Here is a 14527-nt window from a genome sequence, read left to right as displayed (position 1 = left end):
TAAATCGGGAAAAATGTCCTGATCGACTCTCCAATCAATGGGTCAGTAATTCCCCTTTTCCCTCACCGGCTCTAAGGCGTCAATGTGAGGGGACGGAAATTAGTTAAGCCGATATATCGAAGTAGACTCACCTAGGTTTGTTCACTGTCTTCTTATCATGAGGTCAACCCGTCTTCATCCACCTATTACTCCTGAATGAGCAACCACACGAACCCAGGAATAATAGCCTGAACACCTCACTTACTTGGCAGCTCCACTTCTCTTAGTTGTTTGCATTTGTTATTGACCTAGTCATTTAATAATCCTTGTTAGGATCATACGGACTTGTTTCACATCAAGCAGGAGTATTCGACTTTATTAATATAAAATGGAAACCTTCATCACTTATTATTAAAATGCACTTACCTCTTTTCCAAACGTCCGCGGCCACTGCCCGTCTCGAAGGAAAAACAACGAGGTCTTATAAAATGACCTGGACTTTCTCAAAACGTCCCAAAATAATAAAACAAAAATGAAATCAACAAATAAACAAATAAACTAATAAATTCACAATCGGTTTTTAATATTCTTTATTAGGACTCCTAATATGTCTAATTAATTAATAAAGTAAAAACCGAAGGAAACAAATAAAATAATTAAATCAAGGATTGTCTTTCAATAGTTTTATTTTCAAATAATGATATGAACATAAAAGCAATTTCAAATTCTTCAATGCGCATTCGCCAAACGCAGGGCGCAATTATAGATTTCAAAAATCACAATTACAATTAAAATTAGAATTCATAAAATATAAAATAAAATAGAAAAAAGGGAAATCAAACATAATTATTTAAACCTTTAAATAAAGCCTTCTAAGATTGATCACTTCTTCAAAGAGCTCAAGACCTAATTTTAAAATAAGACGTTTTTTGGCTAAAAATAAATTGAAGATATGGAAGTGTGTTAAAATGGCTCCGTCCCTACACGCGATTAACTGTTCATAACTTCCTCTTAAACATCTTATTCAATAAAGCATTGTACATTACCCAATTTGGAGAGAAAAGTCCCGTTCGCAGCTAACAGCCAAAGGTCCTCCGTAAAAAACCTAAGTCCTATCACTCTGCTGTACGCTTTCTCTAACAACACACTCCTCACGGGTTGATCGCTTCACGACAAAGAGCTGAAAGCTCGGAGCCCCGATCGTTGCCAGGGGCAATCTTTTATAACCTTGGTTGCGTCACAGCATCTCCTTGGTAACGGTGGTCTTCCGCCAGTCGTTCCCGTCACTTGTAGTCTCTTCATAAATCCATGCGCTGAGATGAAGTAGGACGCCACATATGTTCATAGTCTCATACAAATGAGTAACAAGCGCGTAATATTGGAGCTCATTCTTTACACACAAGCATACACAGGAAACCGGTTGCTAAGCTACACACACCACAGAGCTTGGCCAGTTCCTGTTATTCAAAAAAAAATACATTTCAACTTACGTGGAGCTTTCTGCGTAGCTTTCTGCGTACATATGCACGTAGGGCAATGTATCCATCTTACGTGGGGCAATGTGCTCACTCTACATGGGGCACTACGCCATCTTAAGTTGCCATATGCCATCTTACGTGGCCATATGCCATCTTAAGTGGGGCAATATGCTATACGTGGGGCAATACGCCATCTTAGGTTGCCATAGACATGGCAACAACCCAATGTGGGGCCAAAAAGTCACAGTTACAATTCTAACGGTCTTGGCTCTTAACGTGGAGCTATTAAACATCAAATCAATGATAATATTCTTAACCAAACTTATGCAAGCATGAATAACATGTATACACACATGACATGTCAAATCCCAAAACCTCTCAGGGAATCTCAACAGGTTAATTCTTTTCATTTGTTACACATCTTGTATGACAATGCTGAGAGAAAACATTTTACATACAGGCAATCTCGACACTCAATGCAGTTACAGCAATCTTATCAGCGATAATAGACAGTATCGCATGTAAATAAAAGGAAATAAAAGACGGCAAAGTTTCACAGTGGCTTCAATGTGCTGTAAGCATTGATCCATAATTCAGGTTAACAATTGTCGAATGAAGATTGTGTTTTGTGCGTATTATTATTTAATTCAGGATACCTTCATTTACTTATTTATTATATATTAATACGTGGGGCTTCAGGATTACGTTATTTATTTTTTAAACGTAAGGCTTTATTATTACAACGTGGGGATATATCAAACTTCAAAATGTGGGGCAATACGGTTAAAACGTGGGGCTTAATAAGGGATGACCTGTCCCTGCTAAGCAGGCGGCCCTGGTTGCTTAGGTTTGGCGGCATCTGGTGGTTACCTTGGGGAACTACACCCAGAGGCCAAAGTGTGATTTTGTCAGCCCTATAGACACCAATTCCTTGATCTTATGGACACCAATTGATCTCTAATTCTAGAATTGAGTTCAGTCCATAAGTTGTCATTTAATTTATACATGATATGGCGCAGCATCTGACCCACTCGATCCCACTCAATTCGACAATATATATATAAAAAAAAAAAAAAGTGACAACTAGCCTGGTCTCCCCTACAACAGGTGTGCCACGGGATGGGGGCGGGATCAAACGATCAAAAACTGTCCAAGCTTGCACACTTGCAGTGTGTGCGATTCTGCAATATTTCATGTTTCTAAATATGAATTGCCATTGCATGATGTGACAATGTCACAAAGTACAGCCCATCAAAAGCACAAAAGTTTTCACATAGACAAAATAAAAAGCTAATACACAGTATATGCAGTCTGTCATTTGTCGGTTGCTTCGCAAAAAGAGCGTCCATCAATGTTTGTCATTCGAAGTGGGCATCTGTCGATGTTCCATCATTCATTAGTCTGTCACCAAGATGAGACTGCAGAACATGTGACAATCGATTGACGTGATTGGCAGCAGATTCCGTCGTCTTGTGGCACATATCACCCACCCAGTTAATGTCTAGTGAATTTTAAATGAATGCTGTGAAAGAAAATGAAGGAAAGTCGGAGACTTTCAAATGAGTCTTTTGCAGTCTTTACATTTTAATAAATGTCATGTTGCTGGGCTCTTGTGCTGTTTTTCCTTGTCTCGCAGTGCGTGGTGAATGAGGGGGGCGTGTCTCCTTGCAGCGCACCTGCACTGCATCGGCCATTAGGACTTTATAAGGACTGTGATTCCAAGCTGCCACTGTCGGATTGTTGCTCCGTCTGGTCACAGCCATAGTCCAGTGTATCAACTGTTTTTCGTCCTCGCTACTATTCATTGCTAAAGTTCTCGTTTTGGGTCTACGTAAGTTTTTGCTACGTCTCTTTTTGTTCCCACCTTTGAGTGGCGTGTTTTCATAGCAAACGTAATCTGTTACTTTCTTGGTTAGCTGTTTGTAGCCTTCGGGGTTTTTTTGTGTTTAATTTCTCTTAGTGATGGCAAAATGAAGCCCCGTAAAGCAGTGAAGCCCTGCAGTGAAATGCTTCACACACACGTAGGGGCTTCAAGATGATTCGTTTCCTCGACTACGCCATCATGTGGACAGAAAAATGTATAACATGCTTGGTGCATGCAATAAAATGGTGGGGTGTAAATCATGCTCTAAATACAAAAGAATATATATTTGAAGAGTGTTTTAACATGAATTGTTCTGTGTTACTTTGTCTATGTTTGTGCTTATGCAACAAGTGAAAATGTGAAATAAGGAGGTAAAATAAAGTGCTTATTCATTTTTATTTAAAAACTATTTTTTTCCGAAGTTTTTGGACTCAGGCGGTTTCTTTTTTTTGCAGAGAATTTCACCTGCTTTGGAAAAAAACTCTTTCACATGGTACTGATGAAGCAGGGGTGCATCGATATGAGATAGCAAGTTTGTATAGAATTGGACGCGTATATTTCTGTGATTCCCAGTACTGAAGGGGACTTTCAACTGTGAACAGAAAAATGTGAATTTTATGTGTTGTCACATTTTATTTTATTTTATTATTGGAATCTGTTAAAATAGTACCGTAATTACAGTGCATTACCTTCTGAGGTGAGATCTGCTCAAAGTGCTCCTAAACAAGGGAAAATCTCTTTCTTGCTGCTTCCATCGCAAAAAGAAGCTCGTCAAATCGAATGCCAAAAGCAAAAAAAGTAGCGCAATAAGGGACCCGAAAACACAAAAAGTGAAGGGGAATCCATAGCGTTTCTTTGCCGCTTTTATTTCGAACTACACTCAAACCTAGCGAATCATTTCCTGAATCAGTCACGTGGTACACCTGCTTCGTGGGGCTTCAAACGTCACCACGTACGTCATCAACACACGCATTGACACGCCGTTCATGAACCACTCATCTGCATTACTCGGCACACGCTTCAGGGATTCGACCCGAGAAGCACATCACTAATTTCTCTCCTTGCATTTGCAATCACGTATTTCTTAGCTCCAAATGACAGGAAGAACAATGACATGCTCTCCCACTAGATGGCAGAAGAGTCAACATGTATATCCACTTGTTGCTCTTCATACAATACAACAGAGTAAAACTGTAGCTTTGTGTTCACTAACCAGGCTCACCCTTCACACTAAGTAAATCTGCAAGTAAATTAACAAGATTGTCATTATTTTACTATATGAAATATATTGCATATTCAGTAAAAGGTAACCACAACTAAAATATAAAACTGAAAACTCATTTGATAGAGCCAGGCAGATGACAGATTGATAAAAGGCATCATATTACATTCAAACAATTTAAAAATAGAATCATTGAAAAATAAGCTTTTGAGGTATCGAGTAGGCTATATGCACTTGAGCTTATGGGATTCATTTTATGAATACTTTTACCTTTGCAAGAACCTTAAGGGATGCTTTCTCTTCTGACGTATGGGCAGCAAAATTTCAATCTTTCTGAAAGATTTCAAGTGTGGTGCTTTTGTGATGTTTTTGTGTTCAGACTTCTAACCTTTACTGAATAGTTTACCAGGTTGTTTGTGTTTTGTCGTCTCTCTCCTCCCGTGTTGTCCCTATTCTATTGTCATTGCTTAAATTTTTTTTCAGCATCTCATTTTTCATTTTTTTGAACAAATCTACAGCTGCTTCTTCATCCATTGGATAATTCCAGCCATTTTCAGTCATGATGTGCCTGCAATGTTCATTACAGGGGTTCCACATTTCAGGGATACGTAACGTCTGGCAAACATTGATATCATATCCCGGAACTTGTAGGAGTTTGTCCTTTACAGCTTTACAGCTCGTCTGCAATGAGTTCCAGTTTTGTATAAGCCCACTCAGGTTATCCTAAAAAAAAAAAATAAATAAATAAATAAATAGCCATATTAAAACAATTTCACTTCATTCATCAGTAGGGTTGGGCATCATTTGAATTTGGACGGTTTTTGTTTCGATTCCTCGATTCGACTCGGGCTCCGAACGATTCTCAATTCCAATCCATAAAAAATGCATTCATCTGTTCATTCAGTTCATCTGTCCATTTACATTTGTACTAACCTGCACAGTTTCAACTTAACTTCTTGGCTTAGTGTCAGTATTTTATTTTACCTCCCCAATTATGACTCACTCGTGTGGTACGAGGCTGAGGAGTTGCAGCAGTTAGGCAGGAAGGAATCTAGAGGTGTTTTTTTATATTTGAACCTCCTTTGCACATTTTTATTTTTTATGATGCGTTACACAGAGCAGAAGACTGCTCATTAAAATTTAGCAATGACATTTCTAAATCTGAGCGATTCCAGCAGTATTGGAATGTTTGTGCCTGTTCCACTCGGTATACATTTATCAATGCCCAACCCTACTCAGCAATATCATAGTTTAGTGAGTAGTGTTGTTCCGATTCAGTATCGGCGCCTTTGTCGATACCAGTATCGGTATCGGCAAAGGCGCCGATACTGCATTAAAACAGTGGTATCGCTGACTACTCACAAGTAACATACCGATACCATTTATTCCAACGCTAATATAAGATTTTGGATGCAGCATTTTGAGTCTTGCTCGTGCACGACATTAACTGATATGTGACATGTTCACTGCATGCCGATCTAAGATATCGTATTGGCCCTTGAATGCTCTGAACCAATGGCAGGACAGCTTTTTCATGTTGAGGAAAAAATAACCTTAGGTATCGGTATGGTATCAGTATCGGCCGATACTGCAAAGCTGGGTATCGGAATCGGTATCGGGGGCCAAAAAACGGTATCGGAACAACACTATTAGTAAGTATCATTCAAATATGTACAGTGTATTGTTCATGTTTTAGTGCATGTCTAAAGTTGGTAAAAGTGCGATAATTTTAAAATATCATCTATGTCATATACTGCACATATTTGAATGATATGTTTATTTGCAATTTACCTTGATGAGTTTGAGAAAGCAGAACTGGATGAGCTTCTTGTCCAAGTCACTCCCTGTGAAATGTCCATCTTGTCTGAGATTCACAAAAACGTTTGTCCACTTCTCAACACTGCGTTCACATGGGATCAGCAACCAGGACTGCATCTGTTGATCGGTCGTGCTACATGCATCAATGAAGCTTCGTTCCCCTCCATAGCGGTCTGTATGATTATCGCGAAGCAAAATCTGCATTTTTTTTACGTTTCCGTTCTCCATACGTGGGTCAGCCCGCAGCCGCTGTGGACACCCTCTAATTTGTTCCACCGTCTTCATGAAGGAGTTTGCAATGACTTCAGGATCGCCATTGACAGGTTCAGCTTCCAGCCACAATATGTGGTGAGTAAATCCATCAATGCAGCCATGAATCGTAATACCATACGGCTCCAGGTTATCACATGAATCCAGATGCCATAAAGCGTTCGGATGCCTGATGTCGTACTTTTCAATTTGCAGTGTGTCACTCATTTTCTGTGTTAAGAAGTGTTCATCTGTTCTCAATGGTTCTGTGAACAAAGACAAAATGTGTCTGTTAGCATTATCATGGACAATCCCTACAATATTTATTATCACTGATTTATTATAATTAATCATTGAGCTTAATTCCATATTTGAAATAAACTCGAAGTCATTGTCTGTAGCTCTACAACCAGTGTTGATTGCTCATACCTCGTTCTATTGTTTTACTCTGGCATCCTAAAATCTTCTCGGTCATCTTTTTAGCTTGGTCTACAACAAAGAGTCTTGTTTTCATTTATTGGTCAAAAAGAGCATGTGTGTTTCACGTTCAGAAATCAAACATTAAAACAAACTACAGTAAGCATGAAGTCATTACCTGACGAATGTATTTGTGTGTACTGAATAGTGAATACCTCGAACTTCTTTTCTTGACTCCCAGCATTGAATGATGGAAGCGATGATGATGGTGATGGTGATGATGATGCAAGTGAAGACGACAATTTGTTCGCTAGTTTTGTCTGTATGGATGTCATTTTCAACATCAGATGGCTCGTCTGCAGAAAAGTACAAAAGTCAAACATATTCCGATATTTCAATTTATATTTAAGTTCTAACATCATTGGAATCTTCCAGTTGCATGATTTCTAAGGATTATTAAGATTACCCTTGAAGCACTTGCTGGCGGTGAATGTGGCTGTTTGCTTGGTCAGAGGGTTGCTCACGTCACAACGATAAACTCGATCATCAAGTTCACCCGTCAGGGTTATTGTTAGATTTTGACCAGGTTGCTCCTTTCCACGTGAGCTCCATTTAAACTCCAACAAATGAGGATGTTGGGAGTCTGTTGAGCACACAAGCGTCGCCTGGTTTGCGCCGCTCATCACACAGGTTATGTTGGGGGCAGTTAGTTGGTCTGTAAACAAACAAGCAACATTTACTGTGATTGTGAATGGACAGGTGAATATCTCAAAGTTGAGAGGCTCTGGGGGCATCTCCTTGCCTTCTTCAGGTACTTCATCTTACTCCCACTTTCCCAAAACATGCACGTTATGTTAATTGAAGACTGTTTTGTTTTTTTTTTGTTTGTTTTTTTACAGATGTGTGAATGTTTTGAAACGTGCCCTGCAATTAACTGCTTCTCATAACTGGTGTAGTGTTGCACGATGTACCGGTACCAGTACCGTACCGTGATCTTTTGGCGTCAAAAAGGGCTCGGTATCATTAGTTGTTTTTTTGTTTTTTTTTACCGGTACTTAAAAAAATAAATACGAGACAGCCCGCCAACTCTGTTTTAAAGGCAGGTACACATACGCAAAGCCTCCTCCCGATATGCGGAAAACGCCTGCGGCACTCCTCTTTCAGCATGTTTGCTAGAGGACGCAGAGAAATGGGTTCACGAACTGAACACGGAAGTGCTCACTGGCCGTCCACTACTCGTTGAGAAACACGCACTAATTAAGTGTCATACAGAACTTTTTTTCCCTTTACACCTAGCTAACAGGAAATGTGCCAACGTTGTAACTCCCCCCAGCCCCCAGAAGTGGAATCCATGCGACAGCACTACTACATACAGTTCAACAAAAACATGAAGAACACACGTGTGGTTTTTAATTTTCAGTTTTGGAAACGTTTTGTAACAAGAGTGAATGTTTTTCACGGAGAAGCAGAAGAAAAAGCATCAATCCCGCAGTCGACTGAAGGTGCGTTCAAAGAACAGGCAACACAGTAGGAAATCCCAGTTAAATAGGACAGGTTGTGACGCATTTTTGACACTTCCCTTAAAAAATAAGTCGAGTGTGAATGATTTTATTCCCAGTTTGTAGTATTTGATTGATTATGGGAGCTGGAATGGAGAAGACACACACTCAAGCAACGTTACATTGAGTCATAGGAGTGCCACTGTATGATAATAATAATAATAATAATAATAATAATTAATAATTAATAATAATATTTCAAATGGATGACATCAAATGCAATCAAATACAGTACTTCACCAATATGGCATGCCATGTGAAAGCACATATATATACAGTATGTACATAAATTAACATGTAACATCCTATTGTTTTGAATGAATGCAAAAATAATAGTTCGAAGTTCTTTTGTTATTTTTTAATGCTGCTTTAGATCTTTGTTATTTATCAAAAGGATAGTTATTTCAAAGAGGCCTTTTTATTTATTGAATTTTGACACTTTTGGGTTTCCATATAGAACTGGAGTGTAAAATACAACGCGCTCAAAGAAATAGCACATCATGAGAAAAATCCAAGATGTTATTTTCTCTTAATAAACCCAAATTCAACAAAAGTGACAGTGATTGCACAATAAACATTGCAGAATATTGTTTTGGTGTTAACCCAAGCATGGCAGGAAGCATGGACTTACCTATAACCACAATTCTATACTTGACACGATGATGCTCATTGTTTATCTTCAATTTCAAGTCATAGTTTCCACTGTCTTCATATGTGGCATTTTTGATGGTGAGTTCTGCTGTGTTGTGGTCCAAAGTAATTCTGTTCTTGTATTCAGGGGATATTAACTCTCCCATGAGGCCCAACACAACCACATGTCTGACCACATCAACACGTACCCATACAATCACATCGGGTTGCCCAAAAATGGGTGGCACCAAGTGTATCTCTTGACCTTTGAGTACATATTTCAGAACTCGTTCAGAATCTGGGAAAGAGGCAGGATGGATTGACAGAGACAGATGGATAAAAGCATCATTAATATAAATACAAAGTACAATATTGTACAGTATAGCATATAACTGAACAACAAACAAGTCTGAGACAATAATATGCCCACATCGATGACTAATAATAAACCCAAATTCAATAAAAGCAATCGATTGCACTATTCTCTTTTTGTGTTAATCAAAGCATAGGTGGAAAGACAAACTTACCTATAACCGCAATTTTGTACTTTAAATGATGATCCTTATTGTTTATCTGCAACTTCAAGTCATAGTTTCCACTGTCTTCATATGTGGCATCTTTGATGGTGAGTTCTGCCGTCTTGTGGTCCAGAGTGAGCCTGTTCTTGTATTCAGGGAACTTTACCTCCCCCAAGTGATCCAAGAATGCCACACCTCTGCCATCACCACGTGTCCACGTAATTACTTGAGGTTGTCCAGGGATGCTTGGCACCAAGTGTATCGCATCACCCTTGAGTACATATTTCAGAACTCGTTCAGAGTCTGGGAAAGAGGCAGCTGGATGGATAGACAGAGACAGATAGTTTCTCTTTTTATAATGCAGAAGAATCTCTTGTAACTGATGTATCACGTGCATGTTTTATCCTTGCAATTGTTTGGGCACCTCTCTGCCTGTTTGCAATCTCATTGTTGGCATTTTGCTCATCTCACACCAAAGACCCATGTGATGGTACATGACCCCTCATCAACCCATCAAATGGGTCGATGAGGCCTCATGTACCATTCTGCAGTATTGTCACAGATTACTTGAAAAAGTAATGTGATTCCTGATTACTCCTCAAATAAAGTAATCTAGTTACTTTACTGATTATTTTATTGTCAAAGTAACTAAGTTACCCCAAAAGTAACTTATCAGTTACCTTTTAGTACCTATTTCCCCCCTTTGCTGCCTTAACATAAAAATGACAACCGGTTACTTAAATAATACTTATGAAAATGCATGAACTTGAAACATGAATATGTTTCTTTGGATGGATGGATGGATGGATAACACATTACACCTGCAGGCTGGTTACAAACTGTAACTAGAACATTTACATGTAGGCTGGTTGCAACTGTAACATTTTCCATTTTCTCAAGTACCAGACCTGAACTACAGTCATGCAGATAGGCTTTATTATTATTATTATTAGTAGAGTAGTAGTGGTAGTAGTAGTAGTAGTAGTAGTAGTATTTTATTTTTTTATTTATTTTGATATAACCGGCAAACCTCCAACGTTATTTTGCCATGAATGTCTTTGATTGGTCAATCAGAAGAGCGAGAAAAGGCCATGATTGCTTGTAGACTTTACTCGCGGGTATGAATAACCCAAATATACATGTTTACTCCGCTACGTGAGAGCGACGCGCACGCCGTCTCGTTCGTTAGCTTTGCGGCCAGTTAGCATCACAAACTCAAGTCAACTAAATGGTGAGTTACCGGTCACGGTAAAACAGTCTTTTTCCATGTCTTCGCGCATATCTGCGCATCCTCTCAACTTTAACGGCAACCGTTTTCCTGCACAATTTGCAAACGACTGTATGTTATTGCATCATATCTGACAGTCTTCTAATCAAACAACCTCCACACGACGAAGGTAACTCACTTTTTTGGGGGGATTTTTCTACATAAAATTAGCATAAAAATACCAGACCTGATTGAGAAAAATGGATAACATTTTTTGATTCAGCAGTGCAAAATAGTCCTACTCCAGTTGAAAAAACAACCAAGTGTTTTGTACTGAGTAAGTATTGGCAGTGTCGAAAAATATTTAACAATTATTGTATGTTTATTATAGAGTAAGTAATTAAGTGATACACATTCAGGGGCGTATTCACTAAAGGTTTATCCGGTAAAAATGGAGCAATCCGGGAGAACCTAATTCACTAAACACACGCAGATGGGGAAATCCGTCACTAAGTGCCCTGCCAACCAGATCGCACCACGGTGCGCCGGTGTTATTTGCGCTTATGTAAATTAGGTCATTTGCATACATTTGACGCAAAATATGCCCACCCCAATGCAAATGAGACTCATTGATATACAGCGTCTAATTCACTAACGTGGCTAATAGCCACAGTTTGTGTGGCGCAAATAACGTTCAAGTATTAACCTGCCGCAAACCCGATCCCGGGATCATGACAGCAGTCATGGCATGGTGCATGGCCCATGAGAGAGAGAGAGAGAGAGAGAGAGAGAGAGAGAGAGAGAGAGAGAGAGAGAAATGATCATTTTTACGTGCCAGATGCATACTGTACGCACACGCCAACCTCTGAAAATATACATTTAAAAAACGATCGCACCAATAATTTGTACTTTATGAATGAATCACGTCGTTGTTGTCCTCTCTGCTCTGTACAGCTTAACTCTTTCACTCCCAGCCATTTTCACAGGAACAATCCCGTTCGCTCCCGGCTGTTTTTCCTTGATTTTGACTGATTTTGCAAGGCCCACAGAATATTGTGTTCTATTGCTATAAAAGCATGGAACCTTTCAAAAGAAAGATTAAAGTCTCTTCTTTCATCAGGAAAAAAGTATGTTTCTATCTGTTTCCGTTTTGCAACAATTAGCATGAGAAGAGAGCTAAGTTTCATCAGTTTTCACAAATCTATTCAAAATTGTAAGTAATTTAGCTTTTTTTTCCTACATGGCTCTGGTTGATCTCCTTTGCTCTGCTGCCACCTGCTGGCCGTTTGTGTAATAATTACCATTTCTTCAACAGTTCTTTGCAGATGAGAGGCTGCATCAAAGCCTTCTGTATGCTCTACCATAAAAAAAATAAATAAAAAAAATAAAATAAATAAAAAAAACGTATAAATACGTCTTTGGGACACTTAAAACAAAATAAAAAACGTATTTGCACGTTATTGGGAGCAAATGAGTTAATGGCACTATAAACGCTTACTCTCGGTCCAACCTCGCTTTCTGATAATGTCAACTTTCTCGCAACTGTTACTATACTACAATGTTCTTGGCGCAAATACGTTGCTATGTGTGGTAAATCAGGTGCAAATTTGCTCCAAGCTGTCGGTATATGATTAGAGCAATATCATTATGGCGCGTTTCCACCGTACCGGTTCCACACCGAAGCGGCAATTTTTGTTCCCGGATGTTAGTGTGTCCACAGGACCTTTTCGGGGCCGAGCCGTTCTGTTGTAACTGCTGTTTAGAACCCTTTCGGCAGCAGTTCTGCAGCGCCGGTCGTTGGAGGACGAGCGGGACCGTGACCTCACCTGTCGTCTGGTTGGCCGACAGCAACGCCGCTGCCACCTCAAGAAGCGCCCGCCGGTCTTTGCCAAAGTCATGAAAATACATTTTATACAATTGATATAATAATGTTTTACAGCAATGCTTAACTAAAAGGTACTTTCAAAGCTTCAGACTGAACCAGAACTCAGTCCCGTTTCAGCCATGCAGCTATGTGCACACCTCCCATTTACAATATGCTCTTTCGATCCCTTTACTCTCTAACTCCCTCTCTTTAAAGTGGCCGCATAAACACATACCTCACAAGCAGGGCTTGACATTAACATTTGCTCACCAGCCATACATTTTCACCAGCCACAATTTTGTTGCTGGGCTTTGGGCAACTCATGTTAGCATAAGTAGAACGGAAGTGGGATACAATTAGATATGATTCTATTTTCCAGGACAACAAAACAGGAAGGTGAAGAATGAAGGCACTATTTTAGAATCATGGACTTACAGAAACAAACTCTTGACTATATTAAGTGAATAGGATAAACATTGTAATTAATACAAATACAAAAAAAAAAAAAAAAAATAATGACAGAACTTACCAAAAGCAAGATTACCCAAAAAATAAACCAATAGATGTCGGTTGGCCATGATAAACATGAACTGCCACCATCCAGTAGGTCTATTTGAAATGAAACCAATTGTTTGCCTCTCAGGTGACAGGGTAAAGTTCCAGTCTTTCTCTTTATTATCACTGCATCCAAGCTATGAATAGGTAATGTTTAGTTAGTGTGTAAAGGAGGAGGTGCCCAAACTGGACCAACTGCACAGAGCCTGAGATGTGTTTTTTTGATTAGCGAGCCGACAACAAACTTACTTAACTCATTCACTCCCAGCCATTTTCACAGAAGCGATCCCGTTCGCTCCCGGCTGTTTTACTGAATTTTGACTGATTTTGCAAGGCCCAAGGAATATTGTGTTCAATTGCTATAAAAGCATGGAACCTATCAAAAGAAAGATTAAAGTCTCTTCTTTCATCAGGAAAAAAAAGTATGTTTCTATCTGTTTCCGTTTTGCAGAAATTAGCATTAGAAGAGAGCTAAGTTTCATCAGTTTTCACAAATCTATTTAAAAATGTATGTAATTGAGCTTTTTTTTCTAGATGGCTCTGGTTGATCTCTTATGCTCTGCTGCCACCTGCTGGCCGTTTGTGTAATAACTACCATTTCTGCAACTGTTCTTTGCAGTTGAGAGGCTGCATTAAAAGCCTTGTTTGCTCTAGCATAAAAAAACAGAACATTAAAAAAACGTATTTATACGTTATTGGGAGTAAATGAGTTTAACACTTTTAAAAGTGAAATTAACTAATTAATTAAACTTGCTCACATAGCTATCAAAATAAGAGTTGTGAAGCAGCTCTTCTTCATTGTACATTCACCGTTTACAGTAAAATTGACACATAAAACATTTACTGTATATTGTATTTATTGTGACTTTTGAAATCTTTCTTAATGGACATTAAAATGTAGTATGGAACTCTTGTTTCCACGCCAGAACTGAGGGTCTTTGTTGAAGTAGCCCTTCTCATGGCTAAGTTCATGTTCTACTGTACAGCAAATTGAGCCAAGTAGCAGAACTTGGTGTAATTGCTTGAAGATGGGGGCGGCACGGTGGGCTGAGTGGTTAGCACATCTGTCTCCCAGTACTGAGGACTCGGGTTCGAGTCCAGGCTCCGGCCTTCCTGGGTGGAGTTTGCATGTTCTCCCCGTGCCTGCGTGGGTCTTCTCCGGGTATT

General features: G+C 39.2%; 1 protein-coding gene across 2 annotated transcripts; it reads right to left on the bottom strand.

Moving 5' to 3' along the window:
• Positions 1-647: 647 nt before the first annotated feature.
• LOC144007899 (uncharacterized) lies at positions 648-13468 on the bottom strand. Of its 2 annotated transcripts, XM_077507844.1 has the most exons (9): positions 13335-13394; positions 12768-12824; positions 9744-10052; positions 9218-9514; positions 7494-7742; positions 7243-7383; positions 7040-7099; positions 6335-6876; positions 648-5266 (listed from the first exon to the last, which is right to left on the bottom strand). In XM_077507844.1, exons 1-9 carry the CDS (start codon positions 13390-13392, stop codon positions 4946-4948), a joined length of 2034 nt encoding a protein of 677 aa, XP_077363970.1. In that variant the 5' UTR covers positions 13393-13394; the 3' UTR covers positions 648-4945. The 2 variants fall into 2 exon arrangements, with proteins under 2 accessions (XP_077363970.1, XP_077363971.1); XM_077507845.1 differs by lacking the exon at positions 12768-12824 and having other exon boundaries at positions 13335-13468.
• Positions 13469-14527: the final 1059 nt, after the last annotated feature.

The sequence above is a fragment of the Festucalex cinctus genome, chromosome 19 (assembly GCF_051991245.1).
Source record: "Festucalex cinctus isolate MCC-2025b chromosome 19, RoL_Fcin_1.0, whole genome shotgun sequence".
Lineage (NCBI taxonomy): Eukaryota > Metazoa > Chordata > Actinopteri > Syngnathiformes > Syngnathidae > Festucalex > Festucalex cinctus.
This window is presented reverse-complemented; position numbering and strand designations above follow the sequence as displayed.

Coding starts and splice junctions, on each gene's coding strand:
- LOC144007899 (XM_077507844.1), bottom strand. CDS start 13,392: ATGTTTATCATGGCCAACCGACATCTATTGGTTTATTTTTTGGGTAAT. Junction 10,053..12,767: donor GTCGGCCAACCAGACGACAG/GTGAGGTCACGG, acceptor CTATCCATCCAG/CTGCCTCTTTCCCAGACTCT. Junction 7,100..7,242: donor GTCAAGAAAAGAAGTTCGAG/GTATTCACTATT, acceptor TCTTTGTTGTAG/ACCAAGCTAAAAAGATGACC.